The sequence below is a fragment of the Pieris napi genome, chromosome 14 (assembly GCF_905475465.1).
Source record: "Pieris napi chromosome 14, ilPieNapi1.2, whole genome shotgun sequence".
In the NCBI taxonomy this organism is placed as follows: domain Eukaryota; kingdom Metazoa; phylum Arthropoda; class Insecta; order Lepidoptera; family Pieridae; genus Pieris; species Pieris napi.
In genome coordinates, this window is record NC_062247.1 from 8,647,637 (window position 1) to 8,674,539 (window position 26,903).

General features: G+C 34.5%; 4 protein-coding genes across 4 annotated transcripts in view; 2 read left to right on the forward strand and 2 right to left on the reverse strand.

The window, feature by feature from the left end:
- Window positions 1-91: 91 nt before the first annotated feature.
- On the forward strand, window positions 92-3,194 carry LOC125056287. The gene has a single exon (XM_047659314.1). The coding sequence runs from the start codon at window positions 448-450 to the stop codon at window positions 2,794-2,796; it is 2,349 nt and encodes a 782-aa protein (XP_047515270.1). The 5' UTR covers window positions 92-447; the 3' UTR covers window positions 2,797-3,194.
- On the reverse strand, window positions 3,184-17,920 carry LOC125056286 (glycine dehydrogenase (decarboxylating), mitochondrial). The gene is made up of 18 exons (XM_047659313.1): window positions 17,628-17,920; window positions 17,261-17,339; window positions 16,969-17,104; window positions 15,770-15,934; window positions 14,900-15,128; window positions 14,205-14,428; window positions 13,553-13,728; window positions 12,560-12,789; window positions 11,586-11,762; window positions 11,171-11,355; window positions 10,422-10,623; window positions 9,601-9,750; window positions 8,591-8,703; window positions 6,454-6,601; window positions 5,743-5,950; window positions 4,105-4,277; window positions 3,654-3,734; window positions 3,184-3,318 (listed from the first exon to the last, which is right to left on the reverse strand). The coding sequence occupies exons 1-18, from the start codon at window positions 17,814-17,816 to the stop codon at window positions 3,208-3,210; spliced, it is 2,976 nt and encodes a 991-aa protein (XP_047515269.1). The 5' UTR covers window positions 17,817-17,920; the 3' UTR covers window positions 3,184-3,207.
- Window positions 17,921-20,387: 2,467 nt separating this feature from the next.
- LOC125055774 lies at window positions 20,388-21,776 on the forward strand. Its single transcript, XM_047658360.1, has 2 exons — window positions 20,388-20,866; window positions 21,107-21,776. The coding sequence occupies exons 1-2, from the start codon at window positions 20,554-20,556 to the stop codon at window positions 21,463-21,465; spliced, it is 672 nt and encodes a 223-aa protein (XP_047514316.1). The 5' UTR covers window positions 20,388-20,553; the 3' UTR covers window positions 21,466-21,776.
- A 457-nt stretch (window positions 21,777-22,233) lies between these two features.
- LOC125055773 (phosphoribosylformylglycinamidine synthase) overlaps window positions 22,234-26,903 on the reverse strand; it is a 28,373-nt gene continuing 23,703 nt past the window's right edge. The window contains exons 20-23 of the mRNA XM_047658359.1: window positions 25,961-26,107; window positions 25,178-25,394; window positions 23,285-23,523; window positions 22,234-22,590 (exon numbers count right to left, since the gene is read on the reverse strand). Coding sequence (XP_047514315.1) covers window positions 22,391-22,590; window positions 23,285-23,523; window positions 25,178-25,394; window positions 25,961-26,107 — 803 coding nt within the window. The 3' untranslated portion in view covers window positions 22,234-22,390. The remainder of the gene's footprint in view (window positions 22,591-23,284; window positions 23,524-25,177; window positions 25,395-25,960; window positions 26,108-26,903) is intronic.

The window sequence follows — 26,903 nt, forward strand, 5'->3', positions numbered from 1 at the left end:
ATAATGCTTTGCAGAAAAAACAATTTCATTCATAATTTAATTTTAACCATATCAAGCCATAAGCATAACTAAAATAGAGGAACTAATTTAGTCTACCTTAAATGTGTTACAGTTGGCGTACCGACATCACCTACTTCACTGACAGTGAATAACTTACTTCTTGGTAAAAGCGCTATAGTTAGTTCAAGAGGAAGAAGACTTGGACCTCCTCCCGGAGCTGTACCTCCTTCTCGCCAAAGCTCAAGCCATGAAAAAACGTCTTCGAAAGGAACTTTAAATGAAACAATCACATGGAAAGAAGCAAAAACGCGTAAGACTTTAGATAGACGAAATTCTGTTAAGTGGAAAGATATTAAAAAAGAAAAAGTAGAAGTAGGTAGAAAACCATCCATAGATTTAGATGAAAGTGGAGATGGTATTATTGTATCAGAAATAGAAGCGAATGAGATGATTGCCTCTATTCGTTCTCGTAGTTCAAGTGAATCTTCATCATACTCGTCGCATTCTAGATCAAGTACAGACACAAGCCTTTGCGATGAAAACGAAGGTGGAAGCGAATCGGAAACCGATTTACTAGATGTAGATAAAGAAAATGAAAATATAAAGACACAGCCGCTTAAAAACGAACATAACTCTAATATTGAAAAAATATCATCACCAACAAAAAATCAAGCTATACCATTAGAAACCACAAACTTTAAATCTACAAATAAAGAAAATTTATCAACTGAACTTCAAGAAAGCGTAAGCAATCCAATACGACCAAACAAAGATAATCTCAACCTAAACCTTTCTGAATCACATGCGTTACTTAGCGATAATGCGTATATATCTGGTAATGAGAATACATTCTTATCAACTCGAACTTCTCGAGGTGGCAGGTCCAATTTTTCCACAGCAAATTTTACTGCCTTAAGTCCAGTTGATTTATCTCCATACCATCATTTAAACCTACAAAAGTCTTCCTTTTGCTATGACTTTGAATCTAATCTTAGACGACCTTCTACTTCTAAGGCTGATTTATCCATAAGACCACCAGATTTAATCGATAGTTTTACAATGTATCCTAATTTTGTACCAGATATTGACATATCGGACAAATACGCATCAGATATTGAAAGTCCACTTCAGAGTCCAGAATCTGATAGTGCGATTGTAAGTGAAGATGAGCCACCTATTCCACTAAAAGTTGATAAATATTTTGAAAATAGTCCAGCATTTTTTGGTGCACGCTTGACAGATCCGAATAACGATAACATTCCCAGTCGAAGGCCAATGAAAAGAAATTCCCGTGTACACAAAAAACCTGACTCATTAACTATAACAAGTGATGATCAAGATGAGATAACTAATGAAACTGAAAGAGCTTCTTCATTGCCGCAAAGACACACATTTGTCTGTAAAAAATCTGTTAGTCCTGATAAAGTCCAAGAGATAAAACCTAAAGACAGTCCTAAAGTAGAAATCCGTATAGATAGTAGAAATGAGACGTGTATTGATGTTAAAAGTCAAACTCTTAAAACGCCTGTTAAAGAAGTTGCCTCTATACAAACCCCAAAATTAGATCATAGTCCACATGAATATTTTTTACAATCTGGCCGCAAAAATAGTGAAAGAGCATTACAAATTATTCAAGAAAACTCTCAAATTCTTAGTAGAATACTCACAAAGCAAAATGTAACAAATACTACATCAGACGTAGCTCATACCCAAAAAATTATAAATAAGGATAAAGATAGTAAACTTGATCTTATTATATCAACATCGCTTGATTCTCCATTACTCAAAGAATCCACTTCAGATTCTTTAATCGGCGGCATTAAAAGGAAACCTCATAGTGAGTTATCCGATAAAAATGATTTTTTAAGAGCTCGGCCAATTTCAATCGATGATCCTTTCTCATTTGAAATGAGAAAAAAATTACTATCAGAAGAATTTTCCTTAAAACACTTAAAAAGTCCTAGTAGCGACTCTCTTGGTAATCAAACTGATTTGTATGGTTGGGAAAATAAAGGATTTTTTGCAAAATGTGATTTTAAAACAACATTACTCGAAGCAGATGAAACTAAAGATACAGGTTCAAATAATATTGAAACAACTCAAAATTCCAATTCTCGAATGGAATCTCTCTCAAATGATAAAAAACCTGATTATAACCGATATTCTTTATCAAGTGATTCGAAAACGTTTGTAACTCTATCATCGGAACTAAAGGACACATCTACATATGAACGGAAATACACCTCTGATGATTACAACTATCCGATATCAACTTCCAGTAAATACAACGACTATGTGTTATCAAAAGTTAGTGATATATGTAGTAGGACACTTGATAAAGAACCAAAAATATGTGAAACAAAAACAGATAGTCAGTTGAGTGATTTTTCCCAAAAAGTAACGTCCTCTATTAGTTTTACTTACGATCCCTCAATGGAAGATGATTCGCCGATGGGTGCAAAGAGTAATTCCAGTGATACATTGTGTCAAATAACGTCCTTGGACCAAATATCGACTCCAATATCTCCGAAAACGTTTCCGCAGCGTGAGACACTCTCATTTCCAAAAGACTATACGATAAAAAGTGATACAGTGCGAATAGAATCAGATGATACGTGTAGTGCGATAACGTCTCTTTTAGAAACAGACACATTATCGTCTTTGTCTATGCCTCGTAGTCCATCATCAAGTTCGTACTATCCGTTCCCAACAAGACCAGCTCTACGCACTCCTAAAGACTTTGGGGTTAGGTTAGGGCTCTACCCAAAAGAGACAATCAGTTCTCCACCTAAATAATGTTACTTGGATTTTTCTAACTTTTTACATTTTGAATCGTTTATATGTGTGATTTCTTGGAGTTGTGTTGTATCTTTGCTTAAGAATAAAGCTGTATTATTTTAAGCAGACTGAGAGTGACGGCTGTTTTAATTGGTAAATGGAGCAATAGATTTTTTTAAACACATTTTGTACTGTGATTCGAGTCAAATTAAATATTGAATGCTATATTCGAATTCTTGTAGAAATAAATGAAACCAGTTGCCTTGAATTAACTATGTTGATAATTAGCGCAAAATTATAATAAGTCAGATAGAAAATTTGTTCTCGGCATAACTATAGCTAAAATTTCTAATAAGAGGAAAGCGTGATGATATTTGTTAAGAGAATATTGTCAAAAATATAATATATTACTGAAATGGTTTATTTTATTCAAAAGTCATCAATAACGGGCGGGCAGGTGCATACTAAATGTTTGTCACCGTACATGTCGTCAATTCTTCCTACTGTGGGCCAAATCTTCGTTTCACCTTTGACAAATGCCTGAAAAAAAAGAAGCAATTGAAAACTGCAGTCAGAATTAGGATTTTAGTCTTTAGTCTAGTCTCGTCAATAAGGTTTAAATGGAAAAATCGTGCTTTGAAAAAATTTATGTACTGGTTAGAAATTTCAATTTATGTTAAATAAAGTTAATTGTATGTAAAATTAACATTTAAATTTTATTATTTTTAATCGTCGATATTTGTTCTTTGTACTACAATATTTCCCGAATATATTTAAAATTTTTATTTATTGAAATATAAACTAATTAATAAGTTAATATCAAAATATGTGTGTAAATATCGAAAATATAAAATGTATGCTATTATTTTAATTACCGCTGGGAAAGCAGCCTGTTCTCGGCTATAGGGTCGATTCCAGTCTTCTGTTATAACATCAGTTTGTGTGTGTGGCGCCATCTAGTGAACATAAAAAAATTATATTATTTTTCAGTAACGAAATTTAATAAATAAAAGACATATTCTCAACGCTGTTAACAATTATATTAAGAGTATAAAATATTTTTACGGCAAGAACCAGACACATTTCTCTGTCGGTTTTCTTCATAAATTTTCTTTATTCATTTACCTTACCGTACTATTAATTGTTCTTTGGGCACATTGAATGGAACTATACCATAATTGTTTCTTATAATAATAACTATAAGCGTTTGTATGAATCACTTGAGCAGTGATCCATGGTATTAAGAAAATCGGAAGCACGAACTTACAGTCCCAAAGTGAACTACTAGTTCAATAGAACCTAGTCAAAAATATCTTTGAGACGTACTTTTAATGGATTCAACCGTTTGTCCATAACTCCATCTTCTATATCCTTAATCTCTTTCCTAATCGTGATAAGAGCTTCACAAAATCTCTCCAGCTCTTGCAAATCTTCGGATTCTGTGGGCTCTATCATCAACGTGCCGGCAACCGGCCAGGACATTGTCGGTGCGTGAAATCCTAAAAAAAACAATTGACAATGATGTATTAAACTAAGTAACGTCTGCAATCTATTAACCCCTTATTAAAATTAAAAAGTACATAAGTACTTTGATTAAAACGGTGAATTTAGTTTAGTTATAAAACTCATTAAAGTTGCTACAGTTAAGAGGTACTACGTTAGCAACACTATTAAGGATTTATAAAGTCAAAATCGCGTTTTCTCGGGGAAAGAGTTTTACGATATCTTCAGGGACAAGCTTTAATCGTAATGTATTTCGAACAGACTGGAAGTTCATCTTACAGAAATAAATCTCATATTTTTTTTTTATATATGAAAAATTAATATTCAGGTTTTGTAATGTTCTTTTTTATAAAATAGGGCAAACGGACAGGAGGCTCAGAAAGCGTTCAAGTATTACGTAACGAATTTTGGGGGGGGGGGGCGTCCTTTTGTAAAACGTTACGATGCGGGGCGAGGATTGAATTACGCGTTATTGTTAATATTATATTCGACTTTCCAGTACTTTACACCACATAATGGTAACTTTTAGGTATAAAGTCACTAGGTGGTCACGAAACGTTAAACTTGGGTACAGTATTGTGCTTGGTTACAGAAAAACCTTACGGCGCGTTACATGGAAGGGTCAATAATCTCCAAAAATTGCGTGACGTAATACTTGAACGCTCCCTGACACCTGTTGGTAAGTGATATTCACACTCTCAATTCCAGAACGCTCGCGAGTGCGTTGCCTTTAAAGAGTTGGTACGCTCTTTTCTTGAAGGACCTTAAGTCGAATTTGTTCGCAAATACTTCAGCGGGCAATTGGTTCCACATAGTGGTGGTACACGGCAAAAACTGCCTTAAAAAACGCTCAGTTGTGTAACGATGGACGTGGAGGTGATATGGATGGAATTTCGTATGCTGGGTCGATGTCAAAAAGAGCTTTCAACCAGAAAAAACACCTATTTAAAGCCAACATAGCATGCAGAACACGAAAACGATTTATCAAAACATACGTCTGGAGCATTGCTCTCTACAGTAGCGAAACATGGACTCTTACTAAAAAAGAAAGACAAAAACTTGAAGCATTTGAGTTGTGGTGCTGGGGCAGAATGATGAAGATAAGCTGGACCGAAAAGAAGACCAATGAAGAGGTGCTGGATATGGTCGAAGAGAAACGAAATCTGCTGAGTACCATAGAAAGCCGGAGAGGGAAGATGATTGGACACCTGGTGTGACACGAGAACTTCACTTGGAGGGGAGGAACTTCGAGGGGAAGATAGATGGTATGAGAGGACGAGGAAGACCGAAAATAACTTACATAGACCTGATCAAGAAAAAAGCTGAGGTCGTGACATACCAGGAGGTCAAGACACTGACGCAGAACCGCAAAGAGTGGCGATTAATGAGACAAGAGCACGGCTCTTAAATTTGCGATGAAAAGGTCGATGTCCGATGATAAAAAGAAATTAATTAACCTACCAAAGTCCATAAGTCGTTTTGCAATATCTCCCGGTTCAATATTAGCCGTTTTCTTTAAATCTCGAACATCAATGATAAATTCGTGAGCAACAAGTCCGCGTTCTCCCTTGTACAGTGTCTTGTAATAATTCTCCAATCTTCGTGACATGTAATTAGCATTTAGAATAGCCACTTGGGTAGCGCGTTTGAGACCTTTTGGGCCCATCATCTGAAATTTGAAATATGCGTGATCACCCGAAATAATTTTATTGGTACACAGTCAAGATTCGGCAAAGCTCATAATTAGGAACAACTACCCTAAACCTTTTTTTATAGAACAGAGGGAAATCAAACCAGAGATTGATCTGATGTTAAGTGATACGCCTATGGACATTCACACTGCCAGAAGGCACGCAAGTGCGTTGCCAACCTTGTACCTCCTAACCTAACCTCTTTTTTTTATGTGACAGAAGGCTAACGAGTAGGTTATCACTGAATAAAGTGATAACCGCGGCCCATTGTCAGCTGCAACGGGAGCTAGCGGGTGTGTTACCTTTCAGGGAATGTGGGCTCTTTTCTTGAAGGCCCCTAAGTCCGAAAGGATCTTAAAATATCGTAGGTTTAATCCGTTTGAAAATATGTAGAAGCTGAACTTTATAATAGTGGTAGTGCGCGGCAAAAAGTGCATTCAAAATGCTCAGTTTTAAAACGTCTGACGGAGTTTCTACTTACTTTAATATAGGCCCAAGAAATAGGCAAAATGGCTGAAGAGCCGTAAGGCGCGGCGCTGACGGATCCAAAGCTATGGGCTGCGTCACCAAGGTCTGCCAGTGGGTCTACCACCGGATGTGATGGAAGGAATGGGGCTAAGTGGGCCTTTCTGTAAGAGTATGTTTTTTCATATTAAAAATATTATTATACCCCTAACTGAAAAGTGAAAATATTCGCATTGTATTATAGTTATAAATAAAACCGTTATAATAACGATACAATATTATCAAAACATAAAGGGTTTTTCAACAAGAACTTTGTTTTCTAAAACAAAATAAAACAAAGAATTTAGAGGAAAATGAATAAATTTTTTATTGTATTACAAAGAGAAAAGTTTGGCAATTATGAATGAAAAATGATATCTGGCAAATGTCCACCACGACCACGCTGACAGATGTTGATTCTTTCATCAAAATTTTTAATCACTTTTTGGCAAAATGGAGGGTCTATTTCGTTAATGACATCACGGATTTTGAGTTTTAAGGCTGCAATCGATTCGATTGGCTCCGTATAGACTCTGTCTTTAACATAGCCCCACAAAAAATAATCCAGTGGTGTTAAATCACACGATCTGGCTGGCCACTTAACAGCTGAATTTCGCGAAATTATGCGCTCGGGAAATTTGGTTTGCAATAAATTGATCGTTTCATTGGCTGTGTGACATGTGGCACCGTCCTGTTGAAACCACATTTCAGTGATATCCATGTCATCAATAATAGGCCAAAATTTAGTGGTTAACATCTCGCGATACCGTGACTGTTACCGCATTTCCAGCCTCATCTTCGAAAAAAAACGGCCCAATCACGCCTCCAGACCACATAGTGCACCACACAGTAACACGTTGAGTATGCAAAGCCTTCTCAATAATTGCTTTAGGATTTTCAGAAGCCCAAATGCGACAATTTTGCTTGTTGACGTACCCTGATAAATGAAAATGGGCTTCGTCTGAAAAAATGATTTTTTCAGAAAAACCAGCAGGTTGTTCCTGAATGAACTGAGCGAATCTGCGGCGATTTGAATGGTCGATCAGCTTTAATTCCTGCACCAGTTGAATCTTGTAAGGCTTCAAAGCCAAATCCTTTCGCAAAATTCGCCATGTTGTGCTTTTGGATAACCCCAATTGTTGAGAACGTCGTGAAATTGACAAATTTTGATCTTCTTCAACACTGTGGCTCACGGCGGCGATGTTTTCTGTTGAACGACCCGGTCGAACACGTGTTGGTGTTGGCACATTTTGTACCGAGCCTGTCGACTCAAATTTCGCGACCAAATTCTTAACAGCGGTCTCAGAAGGACGATTATGCTGGCCGAAAATATCACGAATTTTACGAAATGTAACTTTAACAGAACCACCATTTTTATAGTGGATTTGAATTATTTTAATGCGATTTTCGAGCGAAATTGAATTCATTGTAATAATTGCCAAAGCACCTGCTACGAATACCGCCAAAAACTAAATGTCAAAACTATCACGTTCTCGGTGTTGCCACAATTGAAAAACAAACTTCTTGTTGAAATACCCTTTATAAAGGGCTGTTAAAGTCACGCAACTGTGTAACTCATGAGGTAATTTTTTCAATAGTTTGATTATCAGAAAGTACGTATATGATCTATTATTAATAATATAAAATTATTAGTTCCAAAACAATAAAAAATAAAATATGTTTATTATGGAACATAAGATACATGTATCACTTATTCCACGTCATTAAATTTGAATTTGTAGGCATCCCTACTCATCGGCAAAGAAGACAGAGGGTGTAGGGCGAGAGAAAAAGCCGGAGTAAAAAACTCTCGGTACTCTTTTAAAATAGCAAATCATCAAACAACACTTATTTTAAAACAAATATCGTAAATTAATTAGAAGTAGCCTGTCTAGCACTAGTCCCAGGCCCTTTTATCAACTAGATAATCCTTAGCTTAAAATATAGGTTTAAGAATAACTTTATTTCTCATAAGAATTGCATACAAAATTCAATTACTGAGAAACACATATTTAAAACTAAGATTAAAAATAAGATTTAAAATATCCCAACGGTGTCCTGCAGAGATCTTTAATACCTAAAAGGAAAACTTCTTAAACTCCAATAGAACTTACACTCCAATAGGCCCCATTCCTGGACCACCTCCGCCGTGTGGGATGCAAAAGGTTTTGTGTAAGTTGAGATGAGATACGTCACTGCCATAATCACCTGGTCGGCACAGACCAACCTGTAATTTATTAATAATTTTCAAAAGGTTCTGCAATATGTCAGTTACGAATGGAAATGTGATTTTGTTATTACGTTGCAATATATTAACTGAAATTTAAATTTCGTTTCGTTAGACAAGCATTATTCTTCAGTTGGGGATTCATACATTAGCCGCCAGAAGGTTAGAAATTTTTCCCTCTCCTACTAACCACAGTACCAGATTTAGAGGTCGGGGTGCCTCGGAGCAGCAAAGGAATGGAGGCACGTAGTCCCAAACTATTTTCCAAATAAAAGTTTTCCAGCAAATCATTAATTGCGAAATAAATTTTAGATTCTTTAATTAATAAAGTCTCTATAGTTGGGGACCCTTTTTTGATAAAACAGTGGGCAAAGGGACAGGAGACTCATCTGAAGTTAAGTGATACCGTCGCCCCTAGATACTCTCAATGCCAGAGGGCCGCGCCGGCCTTTAAGAAATGGTACGCTCTTTTCTTGAAGGACTCTAAGTCGAATTGGTTCGGAAATACTTCAGTGAGCAGCTGGTTCCACAAAGTGGTGGTGCGCGGCAAAAACTGTCTCAGAAAAAAGTCTCAATTGTGGAACGACGGACTTCGAGGTGATAAGGGTGGAATTTCATATTATCCTCTTTTGTGGAGGCAGGTATTCTTGGGACAGTTCCTAGGTGAACGGTTTAGTGCAATTCACTCACAAATTAGTATTTGCGTTTAATTCTGGCAAAAATCTTTTGAGACTAATGCCCATACTCTGTAGCTTCCAATCGCTATTACCAGGGATAAATCACTATAGTAATGGCCAAGTATTGTTTGCTTTGTACTAGGCGGTATCCATTGATAGGTAAAATGGAAAAATTTACGCAGTATGAAGATACTGCAAAACTTATGAACAAATGTATTACCTGTGCATTCATATTGGCTCCATCTAAATAAACTTGACCGCCATGTTTGTGTACCAATGCGCAAACATCAGCCGCTCGCTCCTCGAACACACCAAAAGTACTGGGATAGGTAAGCATCAGACACGATATATTTGCGCTATGTTCCTCGACCTGAATAACAATTAGGTTTAAATATACATAATATTTTATTTATGATTGGAACCATTTGTTTCTTGTCCTATATTTCTATGGTCCGCGTATTAAGTATCATTACGATTATTAATAAAAACGAAAAACCAAACAAACTCTATTCATTGCGAACATTACCCTAATTAATTTACTGTCGTAGAATGCGCAATATAATAGATATATTTTTATGTTATACGAGTACAAATATATTGGTTTTAGTAGGTATAAATTAGTTTGACGTCCTGCTAGACAAAAACTATGCCTAGTTTTTGTTTCCACCACACTATTGTAAATTTCTTTTTTTTTTAATTATGCATACAATAATACCTAATTAAAAATAATAGAATAGTATTTATTGAGAGGAATAATAACCCTTGATTTATCCACATCTAAAAAAAAAAATTCAATGGCGCTACAACCTTTTTATGTGTGGGCTTCAGATTTCTGTATCAGCTCAGCAGAGCTATTTGTATAAAAATCACAAATTTTCTTTCAGTGACAGATCAAAAAGGCGACACCTGGAGAGGGCATTTGTTGAGAAATAAGTTAAAATAGTATAAACATTTACTGTAAATTGTTGTATAAAAAATACACTAAACTAATAACATCATTTTTTTTTCCTACCCACGTTCCTCTTTCTTAAATTTACTCACCTTATCCTTAAGATGTTCCATATCAACATCACCAGTGGGCGTCACTCGTATAGCGCAAACTCTCATACCAGCCATGTGAGCTGATGCAGGATTCGTCCCATGCGCACTGACTGGTATCAAGCATATGTTTCGTCCCGTGTCCCCACGGAATTCGTGGTAACGTTTAATTGTTCGCAGACCAGCGTATTCGCCTTGGGCACCACTGGAATTAGGTTTTTCGGTTAATTCGCGAAGTTTTTGACGTAATTGTTTTCGGTAGATACATAATGTGTTAAACTTTGAATGTTAAAGGTAAACATTTTCGATGCTACAGTATATATATTGATTTTAATATCATGATTTAACCGATAAGGTTAGAAGAACTTTTGGACGATTTTTGAATAAATCGAGTTTGCCATTCAACATTTTACTTTACTCTAATTAATGTCTAAAAATGTATTCACAAACACACGTTTGAGGTGCCAACACCCTTTCATTCTTTGGAGCCGTAAAAATTGGGTGATAATATTATTGTATTTCATTTTAATTTTAAAATATTATGCCAAAAAGGATGCGCATAATAAATCATACTAGAGAAACATAACCAGAACCCAAGCAGTTCTTAACATATTTGTCTTTGATAACACAAATGTCCCTACGATTTATATTCAACTCATACTACAACAGAATTTGTTGTTTCATAGTAAAACATGTTTTTGTTACCTTAATAAAAGCAGAATGTTTTCAATAATCGTTAAATAAAATCTTACCTATTAGGTTGAAACGAAACACGGTCATATCCGGTAATAGCGCAAAGATCTCTGGCAAGCTCTTCAAATAACACATGATACCCTTTACATTGGTCCAGAGGGGCAAAAGGATGTATATCGGTGAAATGTTTGAAAGAACATGGCATCATTTCCGTTGTGGAGTTTAGTTTCATGGTACAGGAACCCTGGAATTCGGAGGGGGTTTTCAGAAATGTGCGCATTTAACATACGCTCGAACGGTGAAGGAAAACATCGTGAAGAAACCGACATGACCCAAAAATTCGATACCGGCTGATCACCTACTTCATCAGACTACAGAAATCTGACGCCGAGAACTAAAGTTAAGTTAAGTACAATAATTATCTCAGTTAAATTTTAATTTACTTGTTTTTTTTAAAGTTTTCATCTAACTTACCAAAGGTATCATCGAATGCACCAATGAAATATCTTTATTCTCAAGTCGTTTCATATATCTGACTAATCGTGTTTCAGAATGATGTGCATTAAACACCGGATGTGTCAAAAACGGTGATGTTCTTCTGAAAGGTCCGTTTTGTATGCTACGGGATCTTGCATCACCGGTTCCCGTCACCTGTAGGAAAAGTAGAATTTATTTGTCGCTGATTCTCGAGGCCTACCCACTCTTTCAACCGCTTACGTCTCTTTCAGACGAATAGACTTTACGCTGCGATGAAAAGAGACCAATGAGTACTAACTCAAAATAACTTTATTCATATAGGAACACTTATGAACGTCAAAAAAGAAGTTAAATTAGCTGTAAATTTACATTTACTAATAGTTCGCAAGTCAAGGGCGTAGAGCGGGCAAGAAAAACTGGCAAGAAACTTTCCGCCAAAAACTAAGAAGTCCGGTTATGCTTAGGGTTTTTTTGAATAATCTGTATGAAATGTTAAAAATTGGTCATACTAGATCAATCCATTTGTGAAGTAAAATAATGTAATTAATCGTTTGTAAGATTATTTTCAATTAATTCAAAAACTGTTTTGTTGTGATTTTATACCACAATGATCCTGCGAGCTGTATCATTGTTGAACCGCGTGCAGGGGAGTCCTAGCAGCATGCTGGCGGTAAATTCGGAAAGGCAGGATTGCCCTTCCATATTTTTTTATGATTGAATATACTTTAAAGCTAACCTACTTATATAATATTTAGGACAATATTGTAACTAAAACAATAATAATCATATGGACTTATGATATAATAAAATATTTTTGTTTAGGCGTGACGAACTGTTTCATTTTATTTTTGACATAATAACCGAATAGGTTTTAGACCAAACAAAATCGTATGTTTATATATCGATTGATTCATCCTGGTACACTCACACGGGCCCAAGTGAGTACAGATTTTATTATTCTAAAAACTTACCTCCCCAACGTTTTTACAGTCAAATATCCATAATAAATCATCAACATCTTGCATAGTCGTCGTTTCATCCAACGCAACACCGATCGCTCCATCATCGAAGTATCGTAGATTTACTTTTTTCTCTTGAGCCCTTGATTTTATTGCGTCGACATTATGTTCCTCATTTGGAATTATATGTAGGGTGTCGAAATAAACATCGTTTGTTTGTGTGTGTCCGCGTTGTTTAATTCCTGTCAATATTGGTATTTAAGTATTAATAAAAGGAAGGAAGAAGAATGTTTGGCTATGGGAGCGTTCAAGTATTACGTAACGAATTTTTATTGTGTCCTCTTGTAAAAACGTTACGTTAAGGATTAAATTACGCGTTATTGCTAATATTATTTTTACGCCACAAAATGGTAACTTTTAGATATAAAGAGCACTGGGTGGTCACGAAACGTTTTACTATAGGGTACAGAAAAACGTTACGGCACGTTACATGGGGGGGGTCAATAATCTCCAAAAATTGCGTGACGTAATACTTCAACGCTCCCTATGTGGTTGGATTGTGGTGGAAACTGGTTCCCAGCTACCCGAGTAATAGTTTTATGAATATAATTAAAATACTACGTGGTTTTCATCTGTTTTCAATTAAATCGATTTAGCTGTTTTTGCTGTTTGCTTGTTGTGCTGTTTAATTTTTTCCTTGCTAGAAATTTTTGTTCTAATATAGTTGATAAGTGTGTGTAAAATTAACTACACATTAACTAAACATTAAAAAATTTGTGAAGTCATATTTTCTTGTATATGTTATGCATACATACGTTTTATGACTTCACGCCATCTTTACAAAGGAGTTATTTCCATTAACATAGTATCTTAATAATTGTTTCTTTCCTCGATGATATAACTATATTTGTAATACAAATTCATAACAATTCATATTTTTCTGGTAAATAAAGAGACGGATTAAGCGGCTCATTAGCAAATAGTCGGCACTAGGAATAAACTCACCATGGTCCAACACCAAAGTGGCATTATGCACTCTGGTAGCGATATCTTTAAGACCTTGTGGTCCGTGGTACACCGCGTACATCGCAGACATATTTGCAAGAAGCGCTTGCGCAGTACAAATGTTCGATGTGGCTTTGTCCCTACGTATATGTTGCTCTCTTGTTTGCAGAGCTAATCTAGTAATTGAATTATTTACATCATTAATTTTCATGAATATTTCCTGTAAATTGACCATTAAGAAGACCTCTTAAATAAATAAATCATTGGCGCTTCAACCTTTTAGGTCTGGGCCTCAGATTTATGTATCTATTTCATAATCATTTGTCAATTTAATAGGCAAGGTGATTAGCCTACTGTGCCTGACACACGTAGTCGACTTTTGTAGGCAAGCCGATTTCCTCACGATGTTTACTTCACCGTTCGAGCGAATGTTAAATGCGCACATAGAAAGTAAGTACATTGTTGCACAGCCAAACCTCAGGAATGAGAGTCGCACGCTAAAGCTACTAAGCCAACACTGCACATAAGGATGCCCAATGAAATTCATAGCGCTTAATCAAGTAGCTCTACAACCCTATATAGATTGAGCCCTTTATAGGCACGAGACATTAATTAAACATAAAGAAAAATCCACTAGTGGATATGTATTTACCTATACGCATCTCTTCCAGAAGCATCCCGTGTTACACCTACCATACGACCAGGCATTAATCTAACCAACGCATGTTTCGCCGCAAAGAATCCAGCGTGAGGTCCTCCATAACCCAAAGGTACGCCGAACCTTTGTGAGGTTCCTACGGCTAAAGCTGCACCACATTCCGCTGGTGGGCGCAACAACGCTGAGGCCAGAAGATCTGTTGCTACCACAACTAGTGACTGTAAAGGGATCGTTAAGTTTAAATGTGCTGTCAAAGGAGCGCAAGCATTTTGTGATTATCAATTAAAATCAAGTCCTCTTACAACTGTGGGGACAGTCTGCATCTTCTACCGTATTTACCATGGAGAGTGTTCAGAGGAGTTGTTCGGATTAATTAATACCTGCAGCTGAGTTTGATCATCGGACGTTGAGGCAGAATTTGAAATTCCACTCGTAACACCTTGAAGTCCGTCGTTCCGTAACTGATCGAAGAATTTAGAAAAGTCTCTTTTCTTGATGGACCCTATGTCGAATTAGTTCGGAAATACTTCAGTGGGCAGCTGGTTCCACATAACGGTGGTACGCGGCAGAAATTGCCATTGCAAGAAACGCTCAGTTGTAGAACGACGGACTTCAAGGTGATACGGATGCTATTTTGTATTATGCCTATTATATATAGGTATATCATTTAATTAAGCTAAAAAACGTACACCATGCTCTTGCGCAGTAGCAGCCAATCCGGAATAATCATAGACAAGTCCTCTTGTATCGGGGCATTGAAGTAATACCGCGGATATATCGCGTTGCGCAAAATCGGCCTCTCGGACATCCGGCAATACTTTTACTTCTAAGCCTAAAGCATCCAGTCGAGTCGTAACCACGGCTAGGGTTTGTGGATGAAGACGTTCTGATACAACGAATTTTGTACGTTTATTATGTCTGAAATATTAATTAATAACGTTTATAGGTTATAATTTGGTATTGGTTCTGTAAAGAGTTCTGTGAAACGCTCAGAAGTCCAGACAAGAAGGATTATATATGTACTATGATAAGTTATTATATATGTTTGTCAGGGAATGTTATGATTACCAGGATATGTATGTTATGATGGAGTCAATTGACCATTGATTTTTATGTTTGCTTTGGTTATGAGATTACTTCTATTACTTTTAAGAATCATATGTGATTTTAGTTGTTTTGTTATTGTATAATTGTTTCATAGTTTGGAATTAATACTAAACGAATTAATGTGCTCGCACTTTACCCACAAGACGCCCACTGAGCCCTCTAATGACGATGTCAATGTCGAAGGAGTGACAATATTTCTCCAACACATGTAGGGCATTATTTATTTATCACAAAGAACTGACCGTCTCGTGGCTTAGAAAAGCAGGCCTGAAACTATGAATCCCGAAACAATTATTTTGGGGTTAGACTGTCTTTAACTACACAGATGAAGTATATGAGTAGGCCTACTAATTTTTGAAAAGGAAATATTGACTGGGACCAATTAATCCTAATCCTATATACGTAACATAATATAATAAATAAATTTACACATAAACTTGGGTGTAGATTACCTGTGACACAAAGATAGCGCCTCTGCAGCAGCTGTACCTTCGTCAAGCAAAGATGCATTTGCTACATCCAAACCTGTCATATCACAGACCATTGTCTGATAATTTAGAAGACCTTCCAATCTTCCTTGCGATACTTCAGGTTGGTAGGGTGTATATTGTGTTGTCCTAGAACAAGTGTAATGAAGTTGTACTACTTTAACGAACGTAAGCATAACGAAGTTAGTAGCAATCTACTAGCGGTCCATTGATATATTATGTATTTATTAAATAATAAATTTAAAAAAATGTACTAATGTATTCTTATTTTACAATGTATTATTTAATAAAAAAATCTATATCTACGGGATATGTTACAAAAAAATAAAAAATCAAACAAAAAGTGAAAAATAATTCCTAATTTAGGCTGAAAATGGTAATGAACAAAAAATACTGGTATTATTGTGAAAAAGCGTGGGTTGCTCGATAGACGAAAAATATTGATGTGCTTTAAAAGCGTGTTTTTAGTTTTTTTTAACTATTTATTTTTTAGTTAATTTTTCGGATTATTGCATTGTCATCGATCTTTGACAGGTGCACAAAATTTGAATAAAATCTGTCCGTTTAAAGTGGGTCAAAATCGAGTCCGAAGGAGTCGGTTACATACATACATACATACATACAGGTGAAGCTAATATAAAGCGTGTAAAAATACCAGAAATTTTTGTTAAGAAGAAAAAAAAATACCAGCAAAACAGCGGATTAGGTACGAGATAAGCACTTAACAATGCTTTCTTTAAAATTGATCAGCCCAATACCGAATATATTCAGCTCCGGATAAGTACTGTTTAATCTGTTAGTTAGTTCTGATATAAGTTATTATATGTCTTAAAATTAATAAAAACTGTGAAATTTTTTGACTAATCGATGTTTTTTTTAAGGGTAAAGTAAAAATAAAATGACACCTAACACGGAACAAGTGGATATAAATCGTTATTATTTTCTAAAGTAATCCAACGTTAAAGGTACTATCATGGTTTAATTGCAAGAAAAAGCTTATTGCATAGCCTTTAATGCTGAAGCTCCAAAAATTCCCTAAAGTCCGGTAACGCACTTGCGAACCATCTAACAATGCGTCTACGGTATATCACTGAACATCATACAGCCCATCTGCATGCTATTTTGTAAAAAAATAAAGACAAGTAATGTAAAATTCCCCATACCATCCTGGATTTTCAAACATATTTCTCATGATAGTGTGCGGCACACAGCAATTGTGGTATCCCATCCCGATGAAAGATCGCCATATTTGATTCTGTTCCGAGATTTTTCTTACTCTCTCAATCAAATCGTATTCGCCTGTATAAAAAAGTCGCTTTATTAAATAAAAATTATGATTATAATAAAATATTGTACCATTTTTTCAATGGGATTTAAATTCCATATACCGTAATACAATATTTTTTAACTGAATTAATAAGGTAATAAAGTCTGTCAGATAATAATTATACTCACTCATCGGCTCGTCTATTTCCATGAGACCGTTGAGTTGAATCTGTTTGGGTACAGCATTATTTGTTAGTTCATCCAAACTCTGAAATATGAATAACAAATATAGATACGAACACCACGAAATCGCATTTTTGCTTGCGTCATCCACCATTCGCCTTAGCAAAAAACCAGACATATTACCCCATCAAACAAGCAGTAATGGCAAACATCGTGAGGAAACGGGCTTGTCTTTCTTTCTTCTGTCTTGCTTCAAAAATTACATGGGTCAAGCACAGAGGGCTCTCCTTAATATAAAATTGTTTAAGGAAAGAATGTATCCTGAGACCAAGGCCCACAGGGTTGTATCTGACACTGGGTTATTATTTAATACCTTATATCCTAAGAGATCCAGCATGGTAACTATGTCCTGGTCTCTTGGTCCGATGTGACGACTCGGAAAATCAACTCGTTCGGGAAACAAATTTTCATCTTTCGAACTCTTTGATACGCAACGGGCGCCATGTTTGATTTTACAACTATGTTTTAATTTCAATAAATTCGGCCTAAATGAGCGTAACATTTTTAGTACATAATCGACTAGTTACAACAAAACTAAACAATATACTGATTGAGAGGTCAAAGCTTGAGACTCGTTGTCTATTCGTGATAAGAAACGAGCAAATAAGTTAAATTATAAATGTATCGACTATATTGCATGATGACCTCTGTTATCACAAATTTACTTTCAATAAGCTTTAACGTGATAGTCAAAACAGTCGTATAGGATGGGTTATCGGAGCGGAAAATGGCCTACTGTTTTTCATCATACATACATAATGCAAATGTGGATTAAAAGTATTACAAATAGTCGCCCCTATCCACCTCTTAATGGGAATACGTCAAATTACCTAAAACCCTGGACATAACATATCGTATAGTAAAAAAGAAGGGTGCGTGTACTTACGTACGCGCGTAAGAAGACTTCTTTGGCATTATTAAAAATAGTTTTTGATTGCATGCAAATAATTAATTACAATTAAATAATCAAAGACTGGCAAAGGAGTCATTATAGTCAATAAAGTTCAGTTTACATTTGAAAAATTAAATAAATAAATATTTATTATTATTCTCTTACATTAAGTGTAACATAAATTCTATTATTATTCGAATGTTGTTTTTAAATTATCTCCAATGCCGTAGCATCTTCCGTGGGCAACTTCATTCTGTTACGTTTGTTCGTTTTGGGTCACGGTGCGCGCGCATCGTACTATAATTTCACTCTCATCAATTTTTCATAACGCGCCTAAAGAAGTATAACTTCAAAAACCTTTACTATACAAAATGTGCTGTGATTTGTTTTGATATGGTTTATTTTAAAAAACTCAATAAGTATTTTTGATTGTAGTGTGTGGAGAAAGTAGTTTTTAATGATATCGCAAAGTGATATACATTTTCTATTACATAATATATGTATGGACTGTTGCGCAAATACTGCCATAATGTTATATTAATCTTCGGCGGAGACCTTGGTAAAGCCTCACACTAGAGTCAACGCTAATTATAATATAATATGTTTTAGAACTAAAGACTAAACTCAATTTAAAAAAAAATATGGACATAATACATATTATAAAACTCCAAGACAGTGGATTAGACAGACGAAAACATATTATCTACAAGCATGTACGTCATTGTCGATTCTACTAATCTGTGACCGTTTAGTATAACATGACTGACGTATAAAAATTAAAAATCAATATTTTTATAGGTATATGCACTTTTTTATAAATGTATTAATTATTTATAATTTTATTTAGGTATTTTACTTCACAACATTTATTCTGCTTAATGAATGTTGTGAAATATAATGGAATAATAACCATGTGATCAAGCGTCAATGTCAATACTTGCTTTTTACTTGTAATCTTTTAAGCGACAAGGTAATAATTAAAAAATAATCGTAGTTGCCACAAAACTAACAACAAACCCTTTAACGTCTAACACTTTATTAAAATTTTATCTTCCGAATTTTCCAGTGGCGTAACTATACCAAACAAATTTGCCACGGGCCTCAGAGGCCCGTGGCAAATTTGTTGATGGGTAAAAATAGACACGTTGTACTCAGTTTATTTTAATTTATAATATTATTACATATAAGATTTTCAGCGTACTGAATTAAACGTTGTATTTTTTTTTTAAAGAACTGGGGGCAAACGGGCAGGAGGCTCACCTGATGTTAAGTGATACCGCCGCCCATGGACACTCTCAATGCCAAAATGTCCCACTAAAGGCCGTAGGCCTCCTCTCTTAGGCGAGAGGGAATGGTCTTTAGTCTCCACACTTGCTAGTATAGCCACTAGTATCTATAGATGTATTATTTTATTATTATAATGGCTATCTATTAAATTTATTAGAATATAAAGCTACACTGGGTACATAACTGATGTAAAATAAACCATTTTTAAACAATTTTTTAAAGGACTACAAGTTTTTCTTTAGTAGTAACACAACAAGTTGTGAAGTGAAAATCTCAAAAACGTTTTGCTGTTTCTTTTATACCGCCCGATTCATTTACAAAAGTTCAGTGTTTGAATTAACGTAAACAGATCTTGCTGAAAAGAGACTTACTGCAAAAAAGCTAATTGTCCTGTATAATCATCATTTACGAAGAGACTCCAGAGCAAAATTGACGCTTTAGTGTTGTGATATCAATATTTTAACGAGATAGATACTCTTACTGTGCTATATTGACGCTTTTGTGTTGTGATATTAACATTATTAATTTAATTATTGTAGATTAATAAAATTCTTACACATGTACACTCCTTCTTTTATTTCTCTACATGAAATTATTCCTAAAAACTCTGTACTTGCATACCATTTTAAATTCTCGTACCATAGTCCATACCATAGTACCGATGGCATTAACTGGAGCGCTGTAAGCATTTATTTACTATGAAGTTGTTCACATTCATCCATAGAACATAATATTATTATCTCTCTCTTGGTCAGGGGCCCTCTTGGGTTGGGGGCCCGTGTCATTTTGCCAGCCCTCAGCCCTGCCATTGTACTTACTTGTTACGCCACTAGAATTGGGATTTGGGATATAAAGCAAAAAATAGCCATAATAATGTGAAATAACGTTAGCCTGGTAATATTATTTTCTGAAGTTACGTACACTTTAAAATCATAAATGACAGATGACATTAACGTAATTAAATTGGTCGTGATTTTAAGTTTATAAAAGGGGATTCCTAGTTTCAAAAACATACAATGATTAAAATTCATTATGTAGTATAGTGTAGATTATTTTCAAAATGACCTTATTATCTTCTTATACACATCTAAAACAGCAAGTTGTATATAATGTTGGAAGCAGTGACATTCAAGGTAATCTTCTTAACCAATTAAAAGAGTTTTACAGAGATGACATAGACTCCACAAGAAGACTCGAACAAATAAAAACTATTGGGCAACTTTTACGAGTATTAGAAATACGCGATGTTCTTTCCGAAAACAATGTAACGCCCTTGAAGGAAATAGCTAGAAGAATTAAAAACAATGAATTATTAAAGAAAATAAGTGAATATGAGCAGTCCCATGATCATAGGGAACATTTGAACTTTTATGGTAAGTTTAAAGTGTAATTATTTTTATAAAACTTAATGGTGCATCATAGGCAATCTATTTTGAAGGTTTTTATTTAAAACCTATACTTCTTCCAAGGTTGAATTGTGTAAGAGATTGCTATATTTAGGCATAAATTTAAACCACCGTCTGATGTATCAATTCATATCTTTTACAAGAAACCAAAGTTTTAAGTTTTGTAATAGAATGCTAGTGAACTAAACTAAAAATTATACTTTACAGCTGCAGAAAATACACAGAGCTCATCATATTATAAAGAAACTGAAACAGCTTTACCATCTGGGCATCCATATGGAAACATTACTCTAAGAAAAAAGAACCGTATTAATGAAACTATAGTAGAACAAATTGGCACATCCTGGAGAGATCTTGGTAGAAATCTGAAATTGCAAGAACATCGAATAGATGAAATTGACAAACAACAAAATTCATTAAAAGATAAAGCTTATGAGATATTGCATGTATACGAAGACCGAGCTGACCCACAGAGAGGTTTTCTTGTTTTATGCCACGCTTTGGAGAAATCTAGACGAAAAGATTTGTGTAGAAAACTACAAGAAATAATGGTTATGAACATATAAATATTACTAAAAACATACTCATTTAGATTAAGTAAAAGTTTAATATCAAATATAATAACATTTTATGTTAAGGGTAATTAATAATTATACTTAAAAATATTTTTATCAAAAGTATATGTATATAGAATTTAATCATTTATGTTACCTTAAAATTATTTATGCTTAACTCCTTGTGCCCATTTACTTATTTAAAATCATTTTATAACTCTAAACATATTTAAATAACAATTTAACAAGAAAATAAATTGATAATTCTCAACGCTGTACATTTTCAAATGAGAATAACCAACAAAGAAAAATATTTTGTAAAATAAGAGTTTTTTATTTATTTAATTACCTACACAAAATATAGAAGATACATTCTAATTCATAGTACATTAGTAGATAGCAAATCATATTGAAACACACAATTTCATTTGTTTAATAAATTAACCTGTATTCAAGCACAATTGAAGTCGGAAAAACAACCTGTACTTTTATGACATACAGATTAAATTTAAAAACAAAAGTGTTCTTAAAGTAATATTTCTAAGACCCAATTACCTACAGGTTGCATCATAAAAATGACACTGGTTTTACCATATCTACTTGAACATTATCTTATCAAATATAAAAGTGAGTATAATAGGAATTAGAATATTGGAATGTGTATGATATTAGAATTATAAAATGGAGTTCCATGAATCTTAAATTCATTTGTTTTTTTTTTAAATTATTTTTAGTAATAACACTTATGAAAATTTTTCTACTAGAACTTAAAAAGGTTCTATAATAATCTTTAGAATGTTACAAAAAATTGAATTATTGCACAGACTTCAGGTCATAATGAGGATTCTTTTAAAACGATTTCATAATTTATACTTAAATGATCTGATTATGATAGACCATTGTGTATCTATGGTTATATGATATACACAGGTTTTCTTTAGCCAATTTGTTGTTCTGATGCCCAAATATAAGCGTTTTGGAATAGACGGAGCCAAGGTGAAGCATCACTGTCAGGTTGTTCTGGGTGCCATGCAGTAGCAGGTGGAGTTGCACATTGCCAGCGGAGGACACAACGTTCAGGGTGGGGCATCATAGCTAAATGGCGACCATCTGGGGATCTTAGTCCTGCTAGTCCATCTATACAAATAAGATATGTTTATAAAAACAAATGACTACACAGCTAGGTGGTGTTAGCATATTGCGTATAACCCGGACAACATGGGTCTATTCTTGGCGAAAATTGTTTCGGTCTAGTACGTTGTCTGAATCTTGCACTTATATGGTAAATGAAACATACGCAAAAATGCTAGTCATAGAAAATTTATTATTAATTTACGATTGACTTTTACGTAGATAAATAAGATTATTTACAAAAAAGTGTTACTTATTCAATATAATCTGTTAGTATTTTATTTATTTATTCACACTTTGTTGCAAAAAAAAACAAAAGAAATGCATTAAAATAAGTTGCAATACATAATAATTGGGAGGAATGCAACAAGAACTCTTCCAGGCAACAAGTAAGAGAAAAACTAAAAAAAAAAAATGATGAGTGCAAGAGGTGCAGAACTAAATTTTATAAAAAAAAATATAGAACCTTAATCTAAAGGAATACAAATAAATATTAATTACAAATTAAAAAGCTAATCATACAGATTCATGAATAGCGAATAGCAATGCAATACAAAAGAAAACACAAGAATTTCACAAGTCACGATTGATCAGGATAGGATAAGGTAAAGAAATGTTTATACAGAAGAGTTTTAAAAGATGATAGAGAGGAATCCAATCGTGTGGAGTCGGTTGTTTAATGTGTTAATAACGTACTAACCTGGACTTCCATTAGGGTTCATAGGATACACTTCGGTGGGTACTCCATCATCATCCACATATTGCAAGGCAATCTGTCCATTTCTCAGCAATTGGTCTTTAATCGAGGGTTGCGAAAAGGCGAACCTACCCTCACCATGGGCTACCCACACCCCCAAAACACTTTCCCCCATACCACGGAACCAGACATCTTGGATGACATATTCGTTTATTTTTACGGCACTCCAGCGACATTCGAATCTGATAAAAAAGCATTACAACATTTCAAAGCAAGTTGGGCGGAACAGTGCATGATTGCATATATTTTCACACATTTTACAAAGAAATTAAAAACACAAGACAAATAGTTTTTTTTTAATTTTACAAAATAATATAGTACAATCACAATATGTTACATAAGAAAACCGCTGTGGTTTGTATTAATGTAACCACATCAGCCTTGTTTCATATAAAAGTAGTTTTTCAGCTATTGCATAGCTTCTATCACGGGCGTCGAGCGTGGAGACCGAATCCAGAAATTCCGTAACGAAACAAACCTTACGCGTTAGAGCGGGACAGAACGCGTATTCACACTCTCTCTGACCAGATCGGTGCAGCCGGTGCGCGTTAGAGTGAGACAGACTAAATAGGCGAGTTAGTCTGAGTCTGGTAGAGTGGTAGATTGAATTAATTTATCAAAGAAAAAACTTGAATTAATATCAAAGAAAAAAAAATACTGCATAAATAAATATAATTGCATAAGTTAAAAAAAAAATTATGCAATAGCTTTACCGCGGCAGTCCCTGAGTGCCACACGTTTTTACACGCTTTATAATAGCTTCACCTGTATGTATGTATGTAACCGACTCCTTCGGACTCGATTTTGACCCACTTTTAACTGACATATTAAATTCAAACTTTGCGCACCTGTCAAAGATCGATGACAATGCAATAATCCGAAAAAAAAAATGCATATAATAAAACTTAAAAATATTAACTAAAAAATAAATAATAGTTAAAAAAAAATAAAAAAACACGCTTTTAAAGCACATCACACTAAAAAGTGAAAAATAATTCCTGAAAAAGATTGGGCAAATACCTCAACGTTCTCTTGCCGTATACGTTGTTTGCTCTCGATGTACAAAGTCGAACTTGCGTTAACGCTCGGGTCTGTACGTCATGCTCCACTCGTTTTTTTATGACATCTCAAAAAAGTGCTCGACTAGAAGACATTTACTTAATTTTTCTGATATGGGCAGTATTTTGCAGTGTTTAAAAAATCCTCTTTCTTCATTTTTTTTTATAGAACAGGGGGCAAACGGGCTCACCAATGATGTTAAGTGATACCGCCGCCCATCGACACTCTCAATGCCAGAGGGCTCACGAGTGCGTTGCCGGCCTTTCAAGAATTGAAAACGAGTATATGAGTCGAGTACATTTCTCGAGACAACGTGTTTGAGGATTCGCATTTGGAGGTTATATATTTGGTTGAGATACGTTGGATAAGTTCTACCGTAACTACTTAGACCGTAATTGATGACTAAAGGTGCGTACAGACTATATAACATAACATGTTATACAACATTGCTATACAACATGTTTCAGATAATGTGGACACTGAATGTTATAAAACATGTTATAATAACATGTTATTGATATGTATGCTAGGACGAACCCAGCATTTACGTTTTTTTGTTTTTCTTTTGTTATTTAAAATGGTTATATAACATTGTTATATTGCATTGTTATTCTAATGTGTACAGTATTGTTTCATGTTATAATGTTGAATAACAAGGTTACAAATGTGGACGTGTTATAAAACACAAGTTATATAATATGTTACATAGTCTGTACGCACCCTTACTCGCAAAGCGCGTTGTAAAGTGAATGTTTTGTTTTAAATGTTATACCATACCGTTCTGATTGATTATGATCCAGGAATATCTGCGTCTTGCGAACCGATGTGTTCCTTTGATCAGGATCAACCCATCCAAGGAGAGCCATCAATTGGCATCCATTGCAGACACCGAGTGAGAAGGTGTCTTTTCTATTTTTGAAACGGGAGAATTGGTCGTAGATTGCTTCGGAGTATAGGATACCGGCTGCCCATCCCTTGGCGGAACCAAGGGTGTCTGGAAACAAATACATTCATCACAATTCAGAAGTCAACACAAAAAAGATTTGGTTTTTCGTTTATAATGTATTCTTTTACGTCACGAACAGGATTTTCAAAGAGTATTAGAGACATCATGGCTATACATGAGGAATGAAGAAGCGGGCTCTATAGCTCTATTCTCTATAACCGAACTACCGATTAGTAAGCCAATAGTATTATGAAATTTAAACAGAGGTTTACGATTTTTTTTTATCTATATCTAATTTATAAAATTCTCGTGTCACAATGTTCGTTCCTAAGTAAAAAGGGGTGTTCACACAAAAAAAAAAAAATTTTTTTAGACAATTATTTTATGATACAGGATACAAAAATACATACAAAGTTAGGGGAACTTTCACTCTTCTACGAGCATTAATTAGGGTTTGCTATAGTAGATAGTTATTTTTGTTCAACTATAATTTTTTTTTCCTAGAAATAATATACATGACAAAACAACGTTTGCCGGGTCAGCTAGTATTATATAGATTTAATTAAAATTTAGTATTAAACACTTGAGACATAGAAAACGATGTTTGAAATTACCAGCATAACTGAATCCTCCAGGGAAGATCAGTCCTTGGAAAGCGTCCAGGGTAATTTTCTTCGAGTGCAAATCGCTCATGGTGACGTCAAACACGTCAAAGTTCGCCATCATGAGTGACGCAATCATCTCTCGATCACCATTTGTACCTGTAGAAAGAAGTAATAAACTTAACGCTATGTTAAACTAGGTTTTTGTGAAATTTAACTGGCGGAAATTAATCCTCCCTATGTCTAGCGAATACGTTTGCATAGCATTAGTATTTGGCAGATTTTTGAAGTTATACTTCTTTAGGCGCGTTATGAAAAATTGATGAAAGTGAAATTTTACGATGCGCGCGCACATTTTGTGTCAAATTAACAGAATGAAGTTGCCCACCGAAGATGCTACGGCATTGGACATAATTTAAAAACAACATTCGAATAATAATAGAATTTATGTTACACTTAATGTAAGATAATAATAATAAATATTTATTTATTTTATTTTTCAAATGTAAACTGAACTTTATTGAATATAATGACTCTATTTCCAGTCTTTGATTATTTAATTTTACTTAATTATTTGCATGCAATCAAAACTATTTTTAATAATGCCAAAGAAGTATAACTTCTTACGCGCGTACAGTACACGCAACCTTTTTTTAGAAAAAGCAAAAAAAACAATAGCAATTATTAGCAATTTTATTTCTTATTTTGTATTGCATCGCAATTCATGGATCCGTGATTACTTTTTAATTATAAGTTTATTTTATTAATTTATTTTTGCATAAGTTTAGATTAAGGTTGGTGATTCCATATTTTTTTTTATAATTAAAGAATTTTTAGATTTTTCCTTATTAGGGTTGCCTGGAAGAGATCGCTTGTTAGCGATAAGGTCGCCCGTTGCATACCTTATAATTTGTATTTATTATGTTATTTATTTTTCTATAAATGTAACGAAGTG

Excerpts from the sequence above, each read along its gene's own strand:
- LOC125056287 (XM_047659314.1), top strand. The coding sequence starts at position 448 with ATGATTGCCTCTATTCGTTCTCGTAGTTCAAGTGAATCTTCATCATAC.
- LOC125056286 (XM_047659313.1), bottom strand. The coding sequence starts at position 17,816 with ATGTTACGCTCATTTAGGCCGAATTTATTGAAATTAAAACATAGTTGT. Across the intron at positions 17,340-17,627 it reads TGGATCTCTTAGGATATAAG|AGTTTGGATGAACTAACAAA; the intron begins GTATTAAATAAT and ends TTCATATTTCAG. Across the intron at positions 9,751-10,421 it reads TGGAACATCTTAAGGATAAG|GTCGAGGAACATAGCGCAAA; the intron begins GTGAGTAAATTT and ends ATTGTTATTCAG.
- LOC125055774 (XM_047658360.1), top strand. The coding sequence starts at position 20,554 with ATGACCTTATTATCTTCTTATACACATCTAAAACAGCAAGTTGTATAT. Across the intron at positions 20,867-21,106 it reads GGAACATTTGAACTTTTATG|CTGCAGAAAATACACAGAGC; the intron begins GTAAGTTTAAAG and ends TATACTTTACAG.